General features: G+C 44.1%; 1 protein-coding gene and 1 long non-coding RNA gene across 4 annotated transcripts in view; one reads left to right on the top strand and one right to left on the bottom strand.

The window, feature by feature from the left end:
- Positions 1-1,938: 1,938 nt before the first annotated feature.
- LOC147004139 (uncharacterized) overlaps positions 1,939-22,818 on the bottom strand; it is a 70,912-nt gene continuing 50,032 nt past the window's right edge. Inside the window, exons 4-5 of the long non-coding RNA XR_015047291.1 lie at positions 5,010-5,077; positions 1,939-2,171 (exon numbers count right to left, since the gene is read on the bottom strand). This is a non-coding gene — a long non-coding RNA (uncharacterized LOC147004139). The remainder of the gene's footprint in view (positions 2,172-5,009; positions 5,078-22,818) is intronic.
- On the top strand, positions 14,582-14,998 carry LOC110288051 (large ribosomal subunit protein P1-like). Of its 3 annotated transcripts, none has more exons than XM_021154505.3 (2): positions 14,582-14,728; positions 14,801-14,998. In XM_021154505.3, the coding sequence occupies exons 1-2, from the start codon at positions 14,654-14,656 to the stop codon at positions 14,996-14,998; spliced, it is 273 nt and encodes a 90-aa protein (XP_021010164.2). In that variant the 5' UTR covers positions 14,582-14,653. The 3 variants fall into 3 exon arrangements, with proteins under 3 accessions (XP_021010164.2, XP_085694481.1, XP_021010163.2); XM_085838355.1 differs by having other exon boundaries at positions 14,582-14,828; positions 14,895-14,998; XM_021154504.3 differs by having other exon boundaries at positions 14,582-14,998.

Below are 22,818 nucleotides of genomic sequence, written 5' to 3'. Positions count from 1 at the left end.
TGGTGTGGAAGGCCTTGGGCATTCCTGGAGAGTATCTGACTTCAGCCCATTCTGAAAGGCTGAAAAACTGGGCTTCTCAAAGAAATGGGATAGGCACACTCACCAGGAAGGAATGAAGGTAGGCAAACAAATAGCAGTATATTTGCCTTGAACTTCTGTTTGCTCTAGGAATCTTCATCCACCCTAGAAACACCTCTATAGACCCACACAGAGGTGTGTCTCATAGTTAATTCCAGATCCAACCAACTAGAAAATCAGAATTAGCCTTTATGCTGTGCTGAGCCCCCTCCAAGCCCAGAAAAGAGCTCCAGGCACATAGCCTTTAGGGATCCTCACTGACCCTGGGGTGGGGTTTTCTATGGTGAAGCAGCTTTTGAGTCACCGTGCTCCCATGAGTAACCCCAAAAACTCCCTGGTCCACTGAGTCTTACCTGGGTGGGAGGGTGTCTTTGTTCTGTTGGTGGTACTCTTTATGGGCTGTCTAGACATTGTTCATCTCTCCCCAGGAGTCACCCAGTAGCAGAGATGACTTCATCCCACTCGAGAGGGAAATAAGCCAATCATTTCCCGTGAACGGCCTTCAAGTGTGTTTAGACAAACTTATCTGTGTGTTAAAACTCAGATCCAGGCAAATTTGGATGTTTTTTGGGGGGAACTTTTTCTTTTACCAAGCAGAGTGGTGAAAGTTGGGAATCTGGAAGCTTCCCTGAGAGACAGGTCTCCTTCCCACCACCTCCTGCTGTGAACTTGCCTCCTCTGCCTTAATGAATGGATTCCATCATAAAGTAAATGTCTCGTATGTCTCCTTGAAATTAACCTTATTTTTAAAGGAGAGCAAGATCACTATAAATGTGGGTCATGAAAAGTTACATCAACCTGTCTGAGACTGGTGATGTGTTTGTATGGCACAGACCATGCCCCAGGCGTCTGGACTCCAGACTGGGCTTATGCTAAGCTTAGTCAGTATGAGGTCTCTAAGCCCTCTCATGATCTATGCAGGCTTTTTAGGCGAGCCTTAGACTTCTATGAGCTTCTCATGTTAATACTTAGATCATGTAGGCCTGGGCCTAGAGATAATGAATAATGCCCATGTCTGGCATTATTCCCAATGCACTGGGTGATCAACCCCATCGCCATTATCTGCAATACACTCACTTGAGCACTTGAGATCTCCCACCTCTGTGTGTAGCATGTGCACACGGGCAGCTATGTGTGGCTGAGGGAGGCCAGATGCTGATGTCAGATGCCTTTCCCTATCACTCTCCTCCTTATGTGACAGGGTCCTTCTCTGAATCTGGAGACAGTTCAGTTAGTTGGTCAATAAGCTCCATGGATTCCCAGTGTACTGGGGGAGGGGGGGGGAGGTGCACCCCACCATACATAGCTATTTTCCTCAGATCCTTGTGCTTGTGAAAGATCCTGAGAGAGAGTGAAATATTATTTAAGCCTCTAGACCTGTGTCCAAAATAGGCCTCACTAATGGCAGGGATTAGAACTTGCCCCATTGTTCCAGGATGTGTTGCGGTTTTTGCCTTTCTAATAAACCTCTTGCAGTTTGCATCAAGACCATTTCTAATGAGTGATTTGGGGTGTCACCTATCCTGAGTCAGAACGTGGGGAGTCTTCACATTGTTGGTCTTTCACTTGTACAGCAGTGGCATTACCTATTGAGCTATCTCCCTCCTTCCAGTATTAGAGATCTCAGGTGACATTACCAACAATCTCTACATTTGTTTATTTAAAAAGTATTACATGAGCCATGTATAAATACATGGATTTAAAATATCATCATGAGAAACACTTGGCTTAAGTCTTTTTTTTTTTAAAGATTTATTTATTTTATGTATATGAATACACTGTAGCTGTTATCAAACACACCAGAAGAGGGCACCAGACCCCATTACAGATGGTTGTGAGCCACCATGTGGTTGCTGGGAATTGAACTTAGGACCTCTGGAAGTGCAGTCGGTGCTCTTAACCACTGAGCCATCTTTCCAGCCCGGCTTAAGTCTTCTTAATGTTTTGTTTTGTTTTTGTTTTTGTTTTTGTTTTATTCATGTGTGTCTTAGGACTGCCAGCCCTCAGGTCTGTGGTGGTTACCGAGGTAACCACCGCATCACTCACTCCCAGCACTGCTTAGCATCCATGAGACCCCGGGTACCAAACCACCTCTGCAGAAAGAAAAAGAAGGAAAAAAGCTGGCACCCTTCCCTCTTTACCCCACTCCATTGCAGTTCCACCAGGCTGAGCAGAATTCGGCCATTACCCCATCCATTCCTACCCCAGGGCTCCTGCTTCTTCTGACCTCCTGCTCTTTCTAGTTTTAGTTCTGGCGTGGCAGTATTTGCCTTTAATCCCAGCATTCACTGTGTTGTGCCATTCTGACTGGCCTGGAGCTCATGATCAGATCAGGCTAGCCACAAACCCACAGTAAGTGCTTCTCAGGAGGGAGAGATCTTGCTTTGCTCTGCTTGACCTTGGTATTGGAGTGGTCACGTTTGTGTTGGCAGCTGCCTGTGTGTGTTGGTCCTCACTGTGAAGTAACACTCACTGGGTGCAGGCTCACTACCACACTGGTGGCAGAGACACTGATAAGCAGAGCTCACGTGGATTGGAGTGCATTTGGAGTTGATGTTTGGGTTCTACCCAGGTGTTCTGAGAGCCCAGCACCTAGTAGCTTTCCTTCTGCACAGGAGGTAGAAGATTGCCTGCAGCACACAGCTATGAGAAATTAAGGATCTTTGACACTCAGCTGGCTAGGGGCCCACAAGGTCTGAACTGGACAGAATTTATACATGGAGACAATACTAAGTCTGAGAGTCTTTTAATTTTTCCTTACTTTATATTTTTAAAAAAGAATTATTTATATATTTTTATGTATATGAGTACACTGTTGCTGTCTTCAGACACTCCAGAAGAGGGCATCGCATCCCATTACAGATGGTGGAATTGACATCAGGACCTCTCGAAGAGCAGTCAGTGTTCTTACCTGCTGAGCTATCTCTCCAGCCCATTGTCTTTTTTATTTTATTTTATTTTATTTTATTTTATTTTATTTTTTGGTTTTTCGAGACAGGGTTTCTCTGTATAGCCCTGGCTGTCCTGGAGTTCACTTTGTAGACCAGGCTGGCCTTGAACTCAGAAATCTGCCTGCCTCTGCCTCCCAAGTGCTGGGATTAAAGGCGTGCGCCATCTTTTTTATTTTTACATTTTATAGTTAAGGTTATTATTGGTGTGTGTGTGTGCAAGTGCATGTGAGTACCCACCCCATTGTGCATATGGAGGTCAAAGGATAGCTTGCTGGGATTTGTCCCCTCCTCCACTGTGGGTTCCTGGGCTGAGACTCAGGCTGTCAGGCTTGGCAGCAAGTGCTTCTATCTGCTAAACTATGTTGGTGGCCTGAGAATGTCTCTTCATTTTAAAGGTTTGTTTTTTATTATTTTAAACTATGTCTCTGTGTGTTTTTGTATGTGGGTCTGTGTTGGGACAGAAAATGCTTCAAACCAAATTTCGGTCCTCTGCAAAAGCAATACTTGAACCTTATGGCTGAGCCATCTCCAGCCCCAAGAGTGGGCCTTTCCAGTTTGGATCTCTGCAGACATCCTTCTGCTTTCCTTTTTTTAAAATTTTTTTTAAAGATTTATTTATTCATTATATGTAAGTACACTATAGTTGTCTTCAGACACTTGAGAAGAGAGAGGCAGATTTCGTTATGGATGGTTGTGAGCCATGATGTGGTTGCTGGGATTTGAACTCAGTATCTTTGGAGGAGCAGTCAGTGCTCTTAACCACTAAAGCATCTCTCCAGCCCCCTTCTGTCAGGTTTCTGTTGCTGTGAAAAGTGTGTGAGAATATCACCCTAAATGAGGAAAGGTGCACTGGCATATAGGTTCAGAGTTGCGGTCTGCCGTCCATTGGCTCTTCTTTCTGAGCCTTGCTGACTATATCACTGCCTAGGGCCTGTCCTGGAGGCTGTTGACCTTCTAGGGCTGTGGTTTTCAATCTTCTTAATGCTGTCACCCTTTAATACAGTTCCTCATGGTTTGGTAACTTACAGCCATAAAACTTCAGTTGCTCCCTCATAACTGTAACTTTACTGTTTGTTATGAACCGTACTGTAAATAACTGATACATCAGCAGCATATCTGAAGTGACCCCCCCCCCCTCACACACGGGTTGGAAAACAGAGAGGAAACAGTGAGGACACAGAGGGAGTGGGGCCACCATTCTGTTTGAGAACACACCCCCAAATTACCATCCAGTCCCAACTCCTGAAGGTTTTGCCACCTCCCAATGATACCACAGGCTGATGAGCAAGTTAGAGCATCCAGACCTTAAGGGGATACTCGCTCTCCAAACAGTACCAACCTGTTTTAGTGTTCAGCTTTGTTTTTGGATTTATATATTTGTGTGTTTGTGTGTGTGCTGCCTGCATGCATTCTGCACACCATGTGTGTGCCTGGTGCCCACGCAGAGGATGAGCCACCATGTGGGTGCTGAGAACTAACTAAACCTAGGTCCTCTGCAAGAACAGCAAATGCTCCTAACCACTGAGCTGACTCTCCAGCCCCTGCCCTGTTCCAGTGTATTTTGGGCAATAAAGAGTCAGCTAGAGACCTTACATGTACTCACTTGTTTTTGACTAGACTTGCTTCAAAGCCCTTGCTGCCCTGAAACTTGTGATCCTCTTGCCTCTGCCTCCTGAGATTGCAGAAGATTGTGGGCATGTGACGCTATGCCTAAATAGGAATTTAGAACATATTTACTGGTACTTTTCCACCCTTAGCATCTCAACTGGGGCTGCTGATACTCCTTTAGGAGCCAGGGGGTGGGCTAGAGGTTATTTTTTAATCAAAGCATAATATCAAGCATGCACACACAAGCACCTGCTGCCCCCTGGTGGCAGTATCCCAGGATCGCAGAGCCTTTTGATGGACCAAGATTCAGTTTGTCTTGGATTTTATAGGTTCACTTATAGTCGAAATGCATTAAAGATGGTTGAAACTTACAGTATGGTCAGCATAGGTATTCTGATACAGGAAGCATTGTCAATGTCTTTATTTCAGCCGATGGATTCCTACACATAAAAGGTATAAAGGGGAAGAAGAAGGAAGACATGTCGTGAGTGATTGGTGTCAGGCTCTGTGGCACATTGTGGATCTGAAAATAACCTGGCAGAATCTCTTGCTTGTGTGACTTGGGCAGAAGAACAGCCTTCTTCAGCCCACAAAACTAGGATGTGCTGGGATAAACTTTCCTATTTGAAGGTAACCCTGATGTTCACTGTTCTTGCTGATTGTTTTTTGTTTTTCTGAGACAAGGTTTTCTTGAGTGACCCTGGCTATATTAGAACTTGTTCTGTAGACCAGGCTACAAGTATTGAGATTAAGGCATGCACCACTGCCGCCTGGCATTCATAGATTCTAAAATCAAGTTTCTAATCATTATTCACAAAGATCATTTTTGCCTGAGAGTAAACCCAGAAAACCCACACCCTAACAGGTGTGATCGCTAGGTGTGCTGTTAGGAATGCAGCTGGCTTTGATGTTCTGGCATGCAGTGGAGTGAGGCCCTAGGGCTTTGAGATGGCCAATGTGGTCCTTGACTTTCAGCCCATAATCTTCTGGTGGTTGGAGAGAGGATGATTACAGAAATATCAGTCACTTGTTTCTATAAATTTTCATAATGTAAATTGAATGTGATGAGATATTAAAATATACTCCATTAATTATTGAAAAGTTCAGCCTCTGGAAATGGCAATATCTCTCCTTATACTGCCAGCTTAAAGGAAAAATTGAGAAATTGTGAATTACAAAATTGGAATCCCAGAATGGTGGTGAAATGAATTGCCATAAAGTTATTTTCTGCTCTGAAATTTGTTAACCATTTTCAGCTGTAGCCTTTCTGTTACTGTGAGCCTGCCCATTCTGTTTTAGGACAGTGCAGGTGCCCCACAATTCACTATGCTTACTATTTTTATATCCTTGTGATTCTGGAAAAAACAAGGTGACTTAATGTTAAACTAAGAGTCTTATGGACTCAAATGTTGGACTAAAATTCAGTTTTATTTTATTATGCTTGTAATTTTATTAGCAAAACAAAGCATCAATACAAGTTTGAATCAAATGTTGATATTAGTTACAAGATGAATTAATAGTTTGCCTTGTAAAATGAAAGACTGGAGTGGGTTTCCGTGGTGTGCAGCTGAGATCCCAGCAGTTTGGAAGGCAGAAGCAGGAAGGTTAAATTTGAAGCCAGCCTAGAGTTTTTACCTTGGAGAGAGAGAGAGAGAGAAAGAGAGAGAGAGACAAAGAGACAGAGACAAAGACAGAGACACAGAGAGAGACACAGAGAGAGACAGAGACACAGAGAGAGACAGAGAGAGACAGAGACAGACAGAGACAGACAGACAGACAGACAGAGACACAGACAGAGACAGAGAGACAGAGAGAGAGACAGAGACAGAAAGAGAGACACACACAGAGAGACAGAGATAGAGACAAACAGACAGAGAGAGACAGAGAGAACCCTAAAACTAGAGCATGGTGAGATGTGTCTGAGTCTTCATTGTTTGTGAGCAGTTTGCCTCGGGTTAATCCCCTGAGTTGTCCCAGCTTCCTTCCTAGTGTGGTTCATATAAAATATACTGGGGTCTCAGCAGTGAGTGAGTTGCCCATCTCCCATTGCATATTTGAGGTGCCTTCTGTTCCATGAACCCTTTGATGAAGACGGGCCCTTGCTGCTGTGAGATTTACCAGATTCTGTCAATGCCCTCAGGCATCCCTGCTACTGTGCCATCCCATTCTGCCTCCATGGGGACAGAGGGTAGGAATGATGACCCTCCTGAGGTCGCTCTGTCAGAGCTCATGTCATAGGAGTCTCTTGTGGAGGGAAGGAGTCAATTTCTGTATTCATGATCTGGGTTAGATTTTACATGATTCACTCCCATAATCAAACCACAGTTTGCCCTTTTCAGATGATCAGTCTCTTTGCTCTCCTCGATTTATGTGCCTGGCTTTGCTTTCCTCTGTGCATGTGCACTTGTGCAGAAGCCAGATAACACATGATCATCTTCAAAGGCAGCAGAACACTGAAGCAGCGATTTGAATCTTACTGTTTTTTCCCTTTTTCTCCCAATAGAGTTAACAAGCACAAGCCATGGCTCGAGCCCACCTACCACGGGAGAGTCACAGAGAAGGATAACATGGTGCTGGTGGACCTCCCACCACCACCACCACACACACACCATCGCACTGGATAAAGTTTCACAGCTGTGGTTTGCAGGTTCGCAGGCCAAGCTGTGCACTGTCCACAAGCCTGGCCTGGAGAGGGAACAACTTAAGTCTGGATGGATGACAGGACCTCTCAGGAAGTGTTCTGGTAGCCTAGAGCTGTTGTGGCTCCAGGCACCACATGTTCTTCTTGTAGTAGTTGAGGTAGCTGACAGTAAGCCATGTTGTTGGTCAAAGGGAGAAATGCTTTAGCTAATTGCATCATTATGTGCTCTGCCTTGTGTGGATAGGCAGATACTGTCTAGACACACACAGCACAGACTGAGCACACATAGACTACATGAACACTGCTCAGGACAGAGTGGTGTGGTGAGCTTGGGGACCCGGGATCTGCCTGTTCACTTACGTCCGGGTATTCAAATGCCTGTTTCACATCACTCCGACAACTCTTAATTCCTTCCATTCACCTGAACAGACTTTAGAAACATTGAGCAGTCTTTGTGGGGTAATAACTTTTGGCCTAGATTTACTTTTTTTTTTTCAATTTTTAAATTTTATTTAGCTAAATCTTTTTCTATAGTTTTATTTTGCATATGTGCACCGTGTGAATGTCTGATGTCCACAGAGGTCAGAAGAGAGCATCATATCCCTTGGAGCCAGAGCTGTGTGGATACTGGGAGTCAAACCCAGGTCCTTTGCAAAGGCAGCAAATGCTCTTAAACATTGAGCGGTCTCTCCAGTCTCTCATTTTGTGGTTTAAAATCAGGTATGGTGTTGCGTTATGTAAGAAGTATACATTGCATGCTGAACACATTGTCAGTTTGTATTTGTTTATATTTTACAGACATGTACCACCATGCCCAATTTAATGAATTTACTTTTATTTTCCTTTTTGTGTGTATGGGTGTTTTGCCTGCATGTGCCTGTACACCATGTGCATGCAGTACTCACAGAGACCAGAAGAGGGCACCAGATTCCGTGGAACTGTGCATGACCTTGTAGGTGCTAGTAACCAAACCCAGGTCTTCTGGTAAATCAGCCAGTGCTCTAACCAGAGTCATATCCTCAGATCCTTGTTTTTTAAGTGAAAGTTTTTGCTATGTTAATGCTAGCTGGCATCAAACTTGTCATCCTCTTGCCTCAGCCTTCTTAATAAAGTTATTAAAAGTTTAATATGAGTTATTTTATAAAATTACATCCTACATCTTTGCAGAGAAAACCCCTTTAGAACAGTGTCATAGATTTTGATCATATGGTGATTTTCCTACATCACTGAAATTTAGTGGTGTTTGCCATACAGATCTACCCTGACTGCTGGAGGGCTGTGCTTTCTCAGTCCCAGAGTGAGAGTAAACACTGGGATAAAACACACACATGCGTGTGGCTGTGTCCAGGTTTTAAATTTTTCTTTAATTTTTTTCTTTTGTTTTTTTAAAGTTTATGAATGTGTTTTACCTGTACGTGTACAGGTGTGTAAGGAGGTCAGAAGAGACCATCAGATCCCCTGTTCTGAAGTCATGTGAGTGCAGAGAGTCCACCCAGGTTCTCTGCAGGAGCAACAGGTACTCTTAACCCGTGGGCCATCTCTCCAGCCTGGGTCCAGCCTTTTATGTAGGTTCTGGGAATCTGAACCTCAGGCAGTTAGGTTTTGCCAGGCTCTTTACCAATAGAACCATTCCCCAGCCCAAAAGAAAACTTTTTAGTTTTGAGATAGGATTTATTTTCACTTAGTTTTTTAAAGATTACTTTATTTTATGTATGTGTGTATACTGTCACTCTCTTCAGATACACCATAAGAAGATATCAGGTCCCATTACAGATGGTTATGAGCCACCATACGGTTGCTGGGACTTGAATTCAGAATCTCTTGAAGAACTGTCAGAGGTCCCACCCACTGAGCCATATCTCCAGCCCAACTCATTGTTTAAAAAGATTTATTTTTGTTACCTTTGTTATACACACAGGGATACATACACGTGTGAATGCATACAGACACACAAGCTGCACATAATATACATACACACACAAACATACATGCACACATGCACACCACACTGCTAATACACATGCAAACATACACTGTACACACTGCACATACACATGTAAGTGCACACACATATGCCACACACATACGAACATGCATACACAGTACGAATGCCACACACACACACACACACACACAAACACACACAAGTGCAGGTAGCTGCAGAAGCCAGAAGAGGACCTTGTGCTTTGAAGCTAGCTCTAAGTGTCCCACTCCAGTCTTTTTTTTTTTTTTTTTGTAAGTATTTATCATTGCTCCTCCTGTGTGACATTTAGAGCTACATCACAGTTTTAGTGAGGTTGCCGAGGATATGTTGCCAGTGGGTTTATATACATTTCTGCATTTTAAGAAGTGATTTAGAGGCTTGGGGAGACAGCTCAGTAATTAAAAACACACCGCTGCCCTTGTGGAGGACCAGGGTTCAACTCCCAGGACACATAGGGTAGATCAGAATTGAAACTCTAGTTCTAGGAAGTACAATGCCCTCTTCTGACCTCTGTGGGCACCAGGCATGCATGTGGTGGGGCACAAACACACATGTAGGCAAAAACACCCGTATACATAAAAATAAAATGTTTTGAATAAATTAAGAATAAACCCTTAAAAGGAGAGTAGTAACTCAGGCTGGGAATGTGCTAGTCTGTCACCACAAACCTTATGTTCAGAGCTCAGAGCCATGTCACGCTTTTAGTTCCTTCAGCATTTGTGAGGTGGAAGCAGAGGGATTAAACAGTCAGGCTCATCCTCTGTAACATAGTCAGTTTGAGGAAAACCAGCCTGAGCTACATGAGACCCTCTCTTAAAACACGAGGAGGCCAAAAATGACTGGTCCAGGATTCTGGGATCACTGCCCCCAGCCTTGATTTACAAAGCACTAGGTGTGTGCAGTCTGTGGTGCTCAGAACCCACCTCACAGCTAATAATGCATTTGCTCCTGAGCATCAAGAAGAGACGCCAGGTACTTTTCCAAATGCTTTAGAAATAAAAATTTGTATTTAATTCCCCACCACTCAAAGTAAGGAAGCTTTCTGCTAGCCCCATTTTAAAGAGAGGAACCAGGAACTGGAGTGATGCCTTGGTGGTTAAGAGCACTGGCTGGTGTATGCAATGGTGTCAGCATTTGGAAGCTGATTATGGTATGGATACACTAGCAAGATTTTGCTGAAAGAACCCAGATATAGCTGTCTCTTGTGAGACTATGCCGGGACCTAGCAAACACAGAAGTGGTTGCTCACAGTCAGCTATTGGATGGATCACAGGGCCCCCAATGGAGGAGCTAGAGAAAGTACCCAAGGAGCTAAAGGGATCTGCAATCCTGTAAGTGGAACAACAATATGAACTAACCAGTACCCCCTTGGAGCTCGTGTCTCTAGCTGCATATGAATCAGAAGATGGCCTAGTCGGCCATCAGTGGAAAGAGAGGCCCATTAGTCGTGCAAACTTTATTTGCCTCAGTACAGGGGAACGCCAGGGCCAAGAAGTGGGAGTGGGTGGGTGGGGGAGTGGGTAGGGGAGCGTGTGGGGGACTTTTGGGATAGCATTGGAAATGTAAATGAAATAAATACCAAAAAAATTATTACAATTAAAATACGACCTCTTTTGAAAAAAAAGAAAAAAAGAGCACTGGCTGCTCTTCAGGGGACAAAAGTTTGTTCTCAGGTACACACATACATAGTGTCTCATGACCACCAACTATAACTGCAGTTTCCAGGGATCTGATGCTCTCTTTCAGCCTGTTTGAGTACCAGGCACGCATAAGGTACACTGATATATGTGCAAAGAAACATCACACATAAATAAAAATAAAGAAGTTTTTTCATTTTGTTTTTTGAGACAGGGTTTCAAAAACCCTGTGTAGCCCTGACTGTCCCGGCACTCACTCTGTAGACCAGGCTTGCCTTGAACTCAGAGATTCACCTGCCACATGAGCACTAGGATTAAAGGCGTGCACTCCCACGGCCAGATTTACTCCTCAGTGTCATCATCTGTAAACACAAGAATTTCAATGCCCTTCCTAAGGCTTGGGCATATTTGTTTGTCTATGAGTTGAAGAGCTTAAGTTCACTCCTGAAGACTGGGGATGTTGCTCAGTGGTAGAGCACCTGTCTACCATGCATAAGGCTGTGGGTTGCAAGCTACACCCCAAGCCCCACCCTCAGTAATAATAATTAAAATAAACACAAAATAAAAACATCATCCAAAGGAGTAAAGCAGTGCTTGGTTCAGAGTCTTGTATGGAATGTCTGCTGTTTCCATGTAAACAGTGGAATCATATGTAGCATGTTTAAAAATATGTTTTCCTGACCCAGCAAGATGGTTTGGTGGGTAAAGGTACCTACTCCCCAGCTGGATCCCTGATCCCTGGAGGAAGGAAAAATGGCCTCCTGTAAGCTTTGTCCCCCCTCCACAAATAGATTTTTAAAAATTCAGTTTAGGTTTGTTTCGTTTTGATTTTTTTTTTTTTTTCAAGTCAGGGTCTTACGACTTAGCCCTGGTTGTCCTAGAACTCTATAGACCAGACCGGCCTCAAACTCAGAAATCCACCTGCCTCTGCCTCTTGCAGGCTGGCATTAAAGACATGAGCCACTATACCCAACAATAAATGTAATTTTTAAAAATGTTAATGTATGTCCTTAAATTTAATATTCTGTGGGAAATATGTGTCTACTTACATAAGTTGTTATTCAATTCCCTCACACTTCAGATTATTTTTTGTTGAGCAAGGCTTATTCTGGAGACATATTCTGAGGTTGTTTTTGCAATGGTACTGAGTCTGCTGTGGTGACAAGATTGGAGATGGCTTGTGAGGTGGCAGTAGCTCACTCTCAGTGAACTGACAGTGTCCCAACTTGTCCTGGGCTCTTTATGGCCACCTGTCCTTGGCTTCTTGTCTCACTATAACATCCCTGGTGGGGAAACTATTTCAGAGAGCATGTCAGCTGTGTGCCATCGGGAACGGTGATCTTGTCCACTTCTCTCCCTAGTGCCCTGGCTAATTCAGTGCTTGGGACACACCAGTACTACATACATGGATGCAGAAGGACAGATGAGTTTGTCTAAGACCACAAGCTTTACTAAGTATGTTGCGTTTGAACCAGGCTCTCTGGCTACAGCTCTCCAAGAGGTGAGATTTCAAAGTTGAGAACAGTCTGGTTTGTGTTCCCATCCCTCATGGGATGTGTATGTAGGTAAGCGCTGACTGAGCTCACTTGACAGAGCTCTGAAGCAGACACATTTGTGGTATTGAGCATTTTGTCCCTGATGCCAAATGTCAGACTCTTAGGGGACACATGGCCAAGTCTGGATTGTTTTCTTGGTGTGATGTAAGAAAATGTGCCAGGGAGTTTGTTGAGGGTATCTGCTGCAGGTATCCCCCTTCATAGATGAGCCTGAAGCGGTGACTCCCCTCTCAGCGTTTATTCTTATATATTTCAAGATTTATTATTATTAGTGTTATTATTATGTTTCTGGCCACTTTCAAATCTCTTTCTCTGGTCTATTTTCAAGTGTGAACATTTTGCCTACCTGCATATATGAACACCATTTGGTGTCTGGTGCCCTCAGTGGTTACGAGAGGGTATCAGGTACCTGCAGATGCTTGGGAGCCACCATGATGATGCTTGGAATCAATTTTGAGTCTTTTGCAAGAGCCGGCCAGTGCTCTTAACTTTTTTTTTTTAATTTTGTATATATGTATATGAGTACATTGTAGCTCTCTTCAGACACACCAGAAGAGGGCATCGGATCCCATTTACAGATGGTTGTGAGCCACCATGTAGTTGCTGGGAATTGAACTCCGGATCTCTGGAAGAGCAGTCAACACTCTTAACTGCTGAGCTATCTCCCCAGCACCCCACACCCCACCCCTGCTCTTAACTTCCGAGTCATTGCCAGCCCACATTCTTCTGTTCAATTAAACATCTTTTACTTCACAAGTAGCTTATGGTCAAATTTATAAGTTCAGAAGTCATGGCTGGTGAGGCAGAAGAGGGAATGTGGAAAGCCTTTCTTTCAGAGCCTTACAAACCTAGGTGCTGGTGTGCCATAGCCACTCCAGTAAAGTCTCTGTGGCAAGCCCAAAAGCTTGGGAAAAGTCCTAAGGCAAAAAGTTTCATGGAAACTTAGTCTCCTGGAGCCTTGGCATCCCATAGCATGAATGTTCTAAACTTGTCCTTGTGTTGATAGGTGAATGGATCTATGTGCTTTCTTTCAGTATTGTTTTATTATCAGTGCCTCCAAGGAATGATTTGTCAAATACCTAAATTAGCTTGAACTTTGCTTCCTAGCCTTCACCAATGTCCTAGCCAGCCCTTGAGCAGGCCCTGGGCTTGGAATTTCATAAGAATGTTACCGATTAAGAGGAATTGCCTCCAGTATTGAAAAAGAGATAGTGAAAGAAATCAAGCATTACTATCTACTATATAGAGTTAGAAATCTCAGGGCAAACTTAGCAAAGTAATTTAGAATTCTTATTATAATTATATATGGCAGACTACATTACTTAATAGAAGAAAGTCCCTGACAAAATCACTTAGAATAACAGCCCAGTCACTCACATATACAAGAATTTACAATGGTTTAGGAAGTAGGTAGGGATGAGGTTTAAGGAGGAAGTAGAATATTGCATTATTCATGAGAAGGTTAGCTAGAGCAGAACTCCCTAGCACATACTTTCACTAACCCAGAAGCATAGCATAGTTAGGTATTTACTAAGAGCTGGCTGGTGGTGGGCTAAACAATAAATCAAAATTAGAACTATGGCTTGGGCAAGAAAGTACTTGCCCTGGGAACATAACGACCTCACGCCTGGCTTTTAGGAATATAGCTGACCTTAGATAGAGATGACTTTGTCTCAGTTGTTACATTACTTAGTTCCTCTCAGTCTTTATGTATGTATGCATTCTTCTGTTTTGTGTAAAGAGTCATTAAGCATCGGGTAACCTCAACGTACCTTGGGTGATGTGTCACCTAACTTCCTTATTTTCTTCTGTATCATAAGTCTGATGTTTCCTTTGAGAAATTACATTCAGATCAACACTCTTTTATGTTTGCATCTGTTTGTCACCCGGCTGACTCCTTCATGCCTGTGTACCAGGACCCTGATTCTCCAGACAGTTAAGGGGCCCCTGAGAGTTGAGGGTCTGACTGAATCTAGTCCACAGCACTGGTGATTTAACACAGCCAGGAAGGCACTGTATGGAAGAAGCATACATGGGCATGGGGCAGAACAGGTCCCTATAGGTCACTGTCACCTTACTAAGATAGCCATTGGGATGTCTACAGAGAAACCCTGCTAATGTGTTCAGTTTGCTAATGCTGCATTGGGGTGAGGCCCTCACTTCATCCGGTGACTGGCACCGTGCCAGCAGTCCACAACATGGTGTCCATCTCCGAGCTTGCCTGCATCTACTCTGCCCTCACCCTGCAAGACAACAACGTGATGGTCATGGAAGTTAAGATCAATACCCTCATTAAAGCAGCGGTTGTCAGCATTGAACCTTTCTGGCCTGGCTCGTCTGCAAAGGCTCTGGCCAATGTCAACATTGGTAGCCTCATCTGCAATGTTGAGGCTGATGGGCCTGCTCCAGCTCCTGGAGCTGCACCTTCTGGTGGTCCTGCTCCATCCACTGCTGCCGCCCCAGCTGAAGAGAGGAAAGTGAAAGCAAAGAAGGAAGAATCCGAGGAGTCCGAAGACGACAGGGGCTTTGGTCTTTTTGACTAAACTGCTTTTGTTAACTTATCCAATAAAGAGCTGAACCTGTACCTGAATTGTACCTCCTGATACCTTTACACAAGAGTACAAACTTTAGTGCATAATGAACTGTTAGATATTTTGCATATTACTGTAGTATTGAGCATCTGAAAAAAATGCATACTGAGTGGAATACATGTCTATAAAGGATTTGCTAATATTCTTATGTAACACACTTATATCCAGTCACACAAGATTATTGATTCTGAAGAAAGGAGTCTGATAAGGGTCAACAATCTATTCAAAAATTATGATGCCACTCGTGAGGAAGGATTGACTTTTCTGACTTGAAGCCTTGTTGCTTGGTATCTGTTATATGAATAAATTCATGCTGAAGAGAAATTTTGTAGATAGGCTTTAAGAAACCTTAATAGGAATGAATGTATTCATGAGTAAGTGTGTGTGTGTGTGTGTGTGTGTGTGTGTGTGTGTGTGTGTGTGTATTTTCACAAGGATTTAGGCCAGGAGAGATATGTGCAAATTGGAACACAACTTTGTGGAATCTACTTTGGACATTTTTTTATGCTTCAATTATATTTTTATGCATCAAATATATTTTTCAAGTGTATTAGTTCATACTTAAGTCTAAATAGTTGTTTCATTCTCAGAACCACAAATGAATGCCAGAGAATTTTCACAGTGGCTAAAGTTGTTTGACGCTGATATTTTATTAATTTATATTTCATGTAATCCCCTTTCCTGGTTTGTCCCTCTGGAAGCCCTGTATTCCATCCTCCCTCCCTGTGCTTCTGTACAGGTGCTCCCACACACACCTACTCCTGCCTCCCAACCCTGACATTCCCCTGCACTGGGGTATGGAGCCTTCCCATGACCAAGGGCCTCTCCTCTCATTGATATCTGATAAGGACATCCTCTGCTACGTAGGCAGATGTAGCCTTGGATCCTTCAGTTCCTTGAGTCTTTTCTCCAGCTCCTCCATTGGGAACACAAGCTCATTCCAACTCCAGTGGAGTCTGTGTAGCAATGAAAGAAAAATTCATTGAATGGCTACCAGACCCGAGGTTTGTGCTCTGTGGAGCTAGGCCTCCTGGAAGTCCCTGGCAGTCTGCCTGTCCCTCCCATGTCCCCTTCTGGGATGACAAAGAATGTCCTTGGCATGCTTGCCTGGATGGCAGTTGCTGATACAAAGAACTTTGTGATTTGGAAAGATGTATCTTTAGATGTTTTAGGAATTGAAAATACTAGCCAGGAAACTGTGCTGGGTGCTTCGACCACAGTGTCCACAACCATGGCGCCAGTGTCTGTAGCAAAAATAGATGAGAGCCTGACTCAATTTGCCCGCAATGTCATCCCACCAGAGACTTTGTCTGAAGCAGCACAATTGATTTTGCAGATCTTGCAAAGAGAAAATATGATTTTGGGCACTGACATTAATTTAATACAACAATTAGAATTAGGCATTAATAAACTTGTCAGAAGTAAAAGAGAAACTACACAGGACGAAGAAATCCAGAATTTACAGGAATTAGGATTAACAGTGAAGAGGGGGAATTAAGTCAGTTCTAGGGAAGCTGAGTAGAGGATGGTGGGAAGAACCTAGATATCGTGGCCCTTATAAGTTTAACCCAACAGATACTCCACTTCTCTGGACTGGAAGTTAAGATAAGAACGTAATCAGATGGATTGTGAAAAAGGGGAAGAAAATGACATATTCAGAATTAAGTCTATGGGAAAGAATAAGAAGAAGTAGGGCTCCTTGGTGTGCCTAACAGATGAGCAACAGTGGACCTTGAGATGGCAGGTGTATGTTTTCCTATCATTTGGAGATACTTCTAGATGGTCAGGAGTAGACATATTTGGGAATAAAAGAAATAAGCAAGAAATATTACAAAGTTTAGATTGACAATGCATGTGTTGTTGAATGAGATTATTAGAGTAGTAAATAAAAGGTTATGAGAGCCTTGAGTCAATATGAAAGTTCAGTCTGGCAGCAAAACCACAGGCGAGTGCCGAGGGGTGATTTAATTTCCTAGTAAGCTATATTTGTGTTAGGTTTAAAGAAGAACTACGGGGGCTGGTGAGATGGCTCAGTGGGTAAGAGCACCCGACTGCTCTTCTGAAGGTCCAGAGTTCAAATCCCAGCAACCACATGGTGGCTCACAACCATCCGCAACGAGATCTGGCACCCTCTTCTGGAGTGTCTGAAGACAGCTACAGTGTACTTGCATATAATAAATAAATAAATCTTTAAAAAAAAAAAAAAAAAGAAGAAGAAGAAGAACTACGATGTGTGATTTGCCAAGAGAAAATTGTTTCTTCTTGATTGTGTATATAATCTGAACCCTGAAGTAAAGATTTTGTAGCAGCAGCAGCAGCTTCACCACTGAGTGCCTGTCTGTCTGTCATGCCGATCCTATTCACAACCTGGTTCCAGTCACCTTGGGTTCCTGACCACTTAGGTGGAATTCCTACTGTGCTGTCCAAGGCAGGCCTGGAAGCAGGAGTGGGTGGGTTGGGGAGTAGGATGAAGGGTGAGGGTATAGTGGATTTCCATGGGGGAAACTAGGAAAGGGGATAGCATTTGAAATGTAAGTGAAGAAAATATCTAATAAAAAAAAGAAGAGAAAGAGTTGAGAAGGAACAAGAAAGGGGGAGCTTATTCAACAGCAAATTTCAGAGGCTGAAAACACTCTAGGTCTAGATAAGATTGTAGGGAGGGAGATGAGAGGCTTCCAGGACTAGGCCTAGCTTAACAGGCAAAGGCAGTAATCCTCCCAGACAACAATTGCATTATGAGAATAAAAGGTACATTTATAGCTCTGTGGAAAAATTAGACATTGCTCAGTATAAAACCTCTCAAGAATGTAAGAAAAGCAGAAACAGACCTCGGAAAAATGAAGATCTACAGACACAAAAAACCCCTCAGATCACACAGTTCGCTCTGCCATCAAATATCTTGGACTGCCTGGTGGTAGCATTCATAGTGTCTGGGGCAGGAGGCAGAGTTATCAACGGCCATATGGAGATTTGCATCCTGTGTGCTACAATCTCAATCTGCCAGGCAAGGCATGGCCACTAGTATCATAGTGGCAAGACTATCTGTGGATAACAAAAGGCTTTCCTCTTCAAGCTGAGGCCCGCTCCTCAGGAAAAATTGCTTAGACTAAACTGAGAATCTGGCTAAAATCCAATAAGGAAGGACACAGGCCCTGGGAGGGAAACTACCACTGACATTTGCTACCTGTATAAACCTGAGCCTTGTCACACATATATCCTGAGGCTGCATTCAGTATGGGTAAAAGAAACTATTGTCAATGGGCAACAGTTATTTCAGAAACTCAATACTAATCAAAAATTGCAATCAACTCATTGGTGTCTGTACTGCCTCTAACAGGAAATTGAAATTACCACATTTAATATTATTCAAAGTGAAATTTTCTAGAATCATTATTGAAATAGAATCTGTCTAAACCAAATTCATGTCCTCTTTCTACTGACAGTGGAGAACTGTTAGTAGTCTGTCTAAACTCCACCCTCACATTTATCTGGCAACAGTCAGGTAGGCCTGGCCCGCTGCAAAAGGGGCTGCTTGCACCATCCTTGCTCTCTTGATCTCTTGCTTTTCTCTTGCCCTCTTGGGCTCTTCCTTCCCCCGTCCCTTCCCCATTCCCTTCCCCTCTCTTCACATGTTCATGGCTGGCCTCTACTTCTCTACTTTCTCCCTTTCTCTGTATTTCTCTACCTCTACTACCTTCTTAACTCCCCTCCCCATGCCCTGAATAAACTCTGTTCTATACTATACCATCATGTGGCTGGTCCCTCAGGGGAAAGGGATGTCTAGGCATAGGCCCACTGAGACACCCCCTTCCCCCATACCTCACACACACCCATAGAACCTATTCTTTCTCTCTTTATCTTTTTATAAACACATCATGTGGTACCAGGACTGGGATTTAGAAACTCTGTAGGTTTGCATCTAGACCAACACTCCCTAGCCCCGTCCTGGGAAACCCCATCCCCCATTGGTCAGAGTAAATGACCTCATGGACCTACCAAAGAGTTCTTGAACTTGGAGCTAACCCTGTGCTACCATGATCCTCATTCTAGGACTTATTCCCTTGCGTGAGACTTTCCTCTTAACTTCTGAGACACTTACTTTCCTTTGGCTGTAAATTCCAAGTCAGGCCTGGACAACTTATCTCAGTGGCTCAGGAGCACTGGCTCCAAGCATTAATCCCCAGTCCCCATGTGTCTCACCCATGGGTCTGTCTTTTGCTGACTGCCAGTGACCCAGAGCATAGACTTTCCCCTCCCCCTCCCTTATTTGGGGCCTGCTGCAGCCACTCTTCAGCTGGTTCTCCTGAAAGCAGGTCTGGCAAAGCCCCTTGCATCCTTCCAGAGATCCTGCCTGAGATTTGCTTTCCCACATGCTCTCTCCCACACAGGTCTTGGCTGCCTGCACCTGTGCATGTGAGAAAGCCCCTCCCTCCCTCTTTCTCTCATACCCTCTCTGCCTAGGATATATAAAGTGAAGGCTAGTGACTCCACAAGAATAGCATGCATGTTGCTAGGATACAAAACATGCTACTTCAGGTGTTTCACTTTCCACTCCCACTACAGGTGTGTGCCAGCCAGTCCCTCACTCTACAGACAAGCCATTCCCACGGTTTGCCTGGCAGCACAATTCAATCTCAACCCACTGCTGTCAGCTCTTATTCTGTTCCTAGACACGTGTTTCGTTACTAATACAAAAGGTACTTTTCTCTCCTTACACAGCCTGTCAAAGTGACTTAAGAGTCTCCTTCCCAGCCTGTCTTGGAAGATGATGATTTTTCCTACTGCCATTAAATTCTATTTGGTTATAACCAATTGATAGAGCCCTCAATCATGTCAGAAGCCTGCTAATCATTAAGTTTATGACAGAATTCTTAAGGCCTCTAACAGTTTCTCCCACGAGGTCACAGAAGTTGGTGACACAGCTACAAGATACTGCACGGATATGATAATCACTGAAAAACACAGTGGACAAAACTGGATACCCTGAGTCACATGACTTACATTGTCTAAATCAAGAAAAGCCATTTCTCATGTGACATTTATCCATTCCAGAGAGAAGAAAAGCCCTGTGTCTTCTGTGCTTGAAAGACAGACTGCCCAAGTTGCCATGGAGACCACAGGAAACTATTGGCTAGTGTATGACTGCTAGAGTATTGTTTATTCTTCCCCAGACTTCTGACTACATTGACAGCTAAGATAACTATACCTTGACAGCTAGAAAAAGCTTTCACAGATGTCATCTGTTACTACCTTACCTACCTCTTCTTGACAGGACACTGTCCTAATATTATTCTTGTTCTAACTCTAATGAAACATTCCACTATATGACCCAACTTTTTCATCACAAATTATTGTTTCTTCTGCCCCGAAAATGCTCATCTTAAAAACTGTCCGTGTTGTTAACTCATATTGTTATCTCTTTTGCAAACTTATAAACTACAGGAAACCCATTCAGATCTACCTCTCATGGACCAAATAGACACTACCCAGATAAGAAAATCTGACCAATTTTCCCACTTACTACCTATTTCAAAGGGTGGGATTCCTCTGGGTTTCAAATATACATCTTAAGAGAAAATTTTTCTTTCTCTGAAAAGCACTTAATCTTATTCTCTACTTACAATAATGTGTTTCAACATTTTCTCAAGTCCAGGCACTTACCATGTCCAGGACAGCTCCTGAGAAGCAACCTCCAGATGCTCCAGTCTCCTGTCACAGACACAGATGGATCTACTGGATATTTTCCTTCTGACCTATGCTTACATAGCTTCACAAGCTCTGGACAGCAGGAAACATCCAACTCTCCTAAGACTGGACAAATACTCCACATACCCACTTGTCTAGGTTCCCTAGAGATCTGCCGTCCCCAAACCAGCCGGAAGTAGTCAGATATTACGATGACCCTATTGCTGCTTTACCATCACCTCTTTCTAATTTCTTCTTCTTTAATTAAACCAAAATGGGGGAATGTGAGCATTCTGTCTAAATTCCACCCCCACAGTTACCTGGCAACAGGCAGGTGTGGGGCTGTGGAAGGCAGCCTATTTTGGTTTATTGAGGCTTGCTCAGGTGACCCAGTAAATAAACTCTACAAGGGATGGAACAGTGAGCCACTTTCCCAGAGAAAGGTGCCTGACACCACAGTGCCCCCAACTCCATAATTCTGAGACTATAAGTCACACAGACAATGTCCCAAGCTCCTGGCATTCTGGCTAGACTCCACCCCGACAGTTTCCTGGCTATGGTCAGGTATGTTCCTCCCCACAGTTACCTGACAACAACATATAGCCTAGCTCACTGTAAAAGGGACTACTTAGCCCCTCCTCTCTCTCTTTAAGCGCTTACCTTTCTTAATCTCATCTCTAGCTGTCCTACTCTCTTTTTGTGCCCCGCTCTCTCCACATGACCATGGCCAGCCTCTCTCTCTCTCTTTCTACCTTCCTACAATAAAGCTCTAAAACTAGAGACTGTCTCTGTTCATCAAGGCCCTCCATGCTTAAAAAATAGGATAGGCTTTCTTAATCCCAGCACTCGGGAGGCAGAGGCAGGCGGATTTCTGAGTTCGAGGCCAGCCTGGTCTACAAAGTGAGTTCCAGGACAGCCAGGGCTATACAGAGAAACCCTGTCTCAAAAAACCAAAAAAAAAAAATAGGCTTTCCTCTAAATAGCCCTGTCTAACCTCCAGCTGGAAGGCCTTCCTCTGCTGCCATGGACCAGACCAAAGTCTCTTGCCAGCATGGGAACCACCCAGTGACCTCTCCCCCTGCCCTCCTCTCCCTTCTGCCCAAGGGCTGTCCAAGCCGACGGGGGCTGGGGGGGGGGGATTTTGTGCTCAGCTCTTCTATGATCTCCAATGGTGTCTGGGTTGTTGGAGACTGAGAACCTGGCCTCCATGAGGCCCAGAGACTTAGGACTGCCCCTTGTACTACCTCCACCTTCCCTGCCACCGCCACACCCCGGGGCGAGCTGACATCCAGTGGCTTCCCACAGCCAGACTCTTGCCCAGAGAAACAGAACTCTGGTGAGATGAAGTTTTTTTTTCTCCCACCCCCCCCCCCCTTTTCCCCATGCCCAGTGCCCAAAATCCAGGTAGCTCCTCCCCATAGTTACCTGGCAACAGTGGTATGCCTGACCCACTATAAAAAGGGCTGCTTGCCTCATCCTTGCTCTCTTGATCTCTTGCTCTCTTGCTTCCCTCTGCTACTCTATTGCCCTGTTGGGCTCTTTCCTTAAACCTTCCCTTCACCAATCCCTTCCCTCTCTCTCCATGTGTTGATGGCCAGCCTCTAGTGGCTGGTCCTTCAGGGGAAAGGGGTAGGAAGCCGTGATAATACGTGCCTTCACTTGATGCCAATAAAGCTCCATTGTGCGCATGTGCCGGAGCAAATGCCCACCAAGTCACTAGTCCGTCCCCGGGGACATTTGAGACTGTGGGTGGAACCGCCAGTAGTATTAACACGTCACACCTGTGGGTATATATAGCAACACGTTTCTATCCTTCTTTGTTTTACCTCACGATTATGAATAAAGTGTAACCACGAAAGGTCTTGACTTGTGTCCTGTGTGCGTTCCTGCGGGACGGGAATAACCCAGGACAGAAAGGGATGCCTTGGCATGGGCCCTCTGAGGCACCCCCTTCCTCCATACTTCACCACAGCCTCATAGAACATATTCTTTCTCTCTTTATCTTTTCATAAACACATCAGGACCCACCCCACCCCTTGTTAAATCCCTCTATCACATCTGAATCGTTTGTTCTTTACCATCCAGGG

This window comes from Mus caroli, unplaced genomic scaffold, assembly GCF_978045245.1.
Source record: "Mus caroli unplaced genomic scaffold, Mus_caroli_1 scaffold_6, whole genome shotgun sequence".
Classification (NCBI taxonomy): domain Eukaryota; kingdom Metazoa; phylum Chordata; class Mammalia; order Rodentia; family Muridae; genus Mus; species Mus caroli.
The sequence above is the reverse complement of the archived record's forward strand: the minus strand, read 5'-3'. Positions and strand labels throughout refer to the sequence as shown.

What these genes read in the sequence shown, in the direction of transcription:
- LOC110288051 (XM_021154504.3), top strand. Translation starts at nt 14,654, where the DNA reads ATGGTGTCCATCTCCGAGCTTGCCTGCATCTACTCTGCCCTCACCCTG.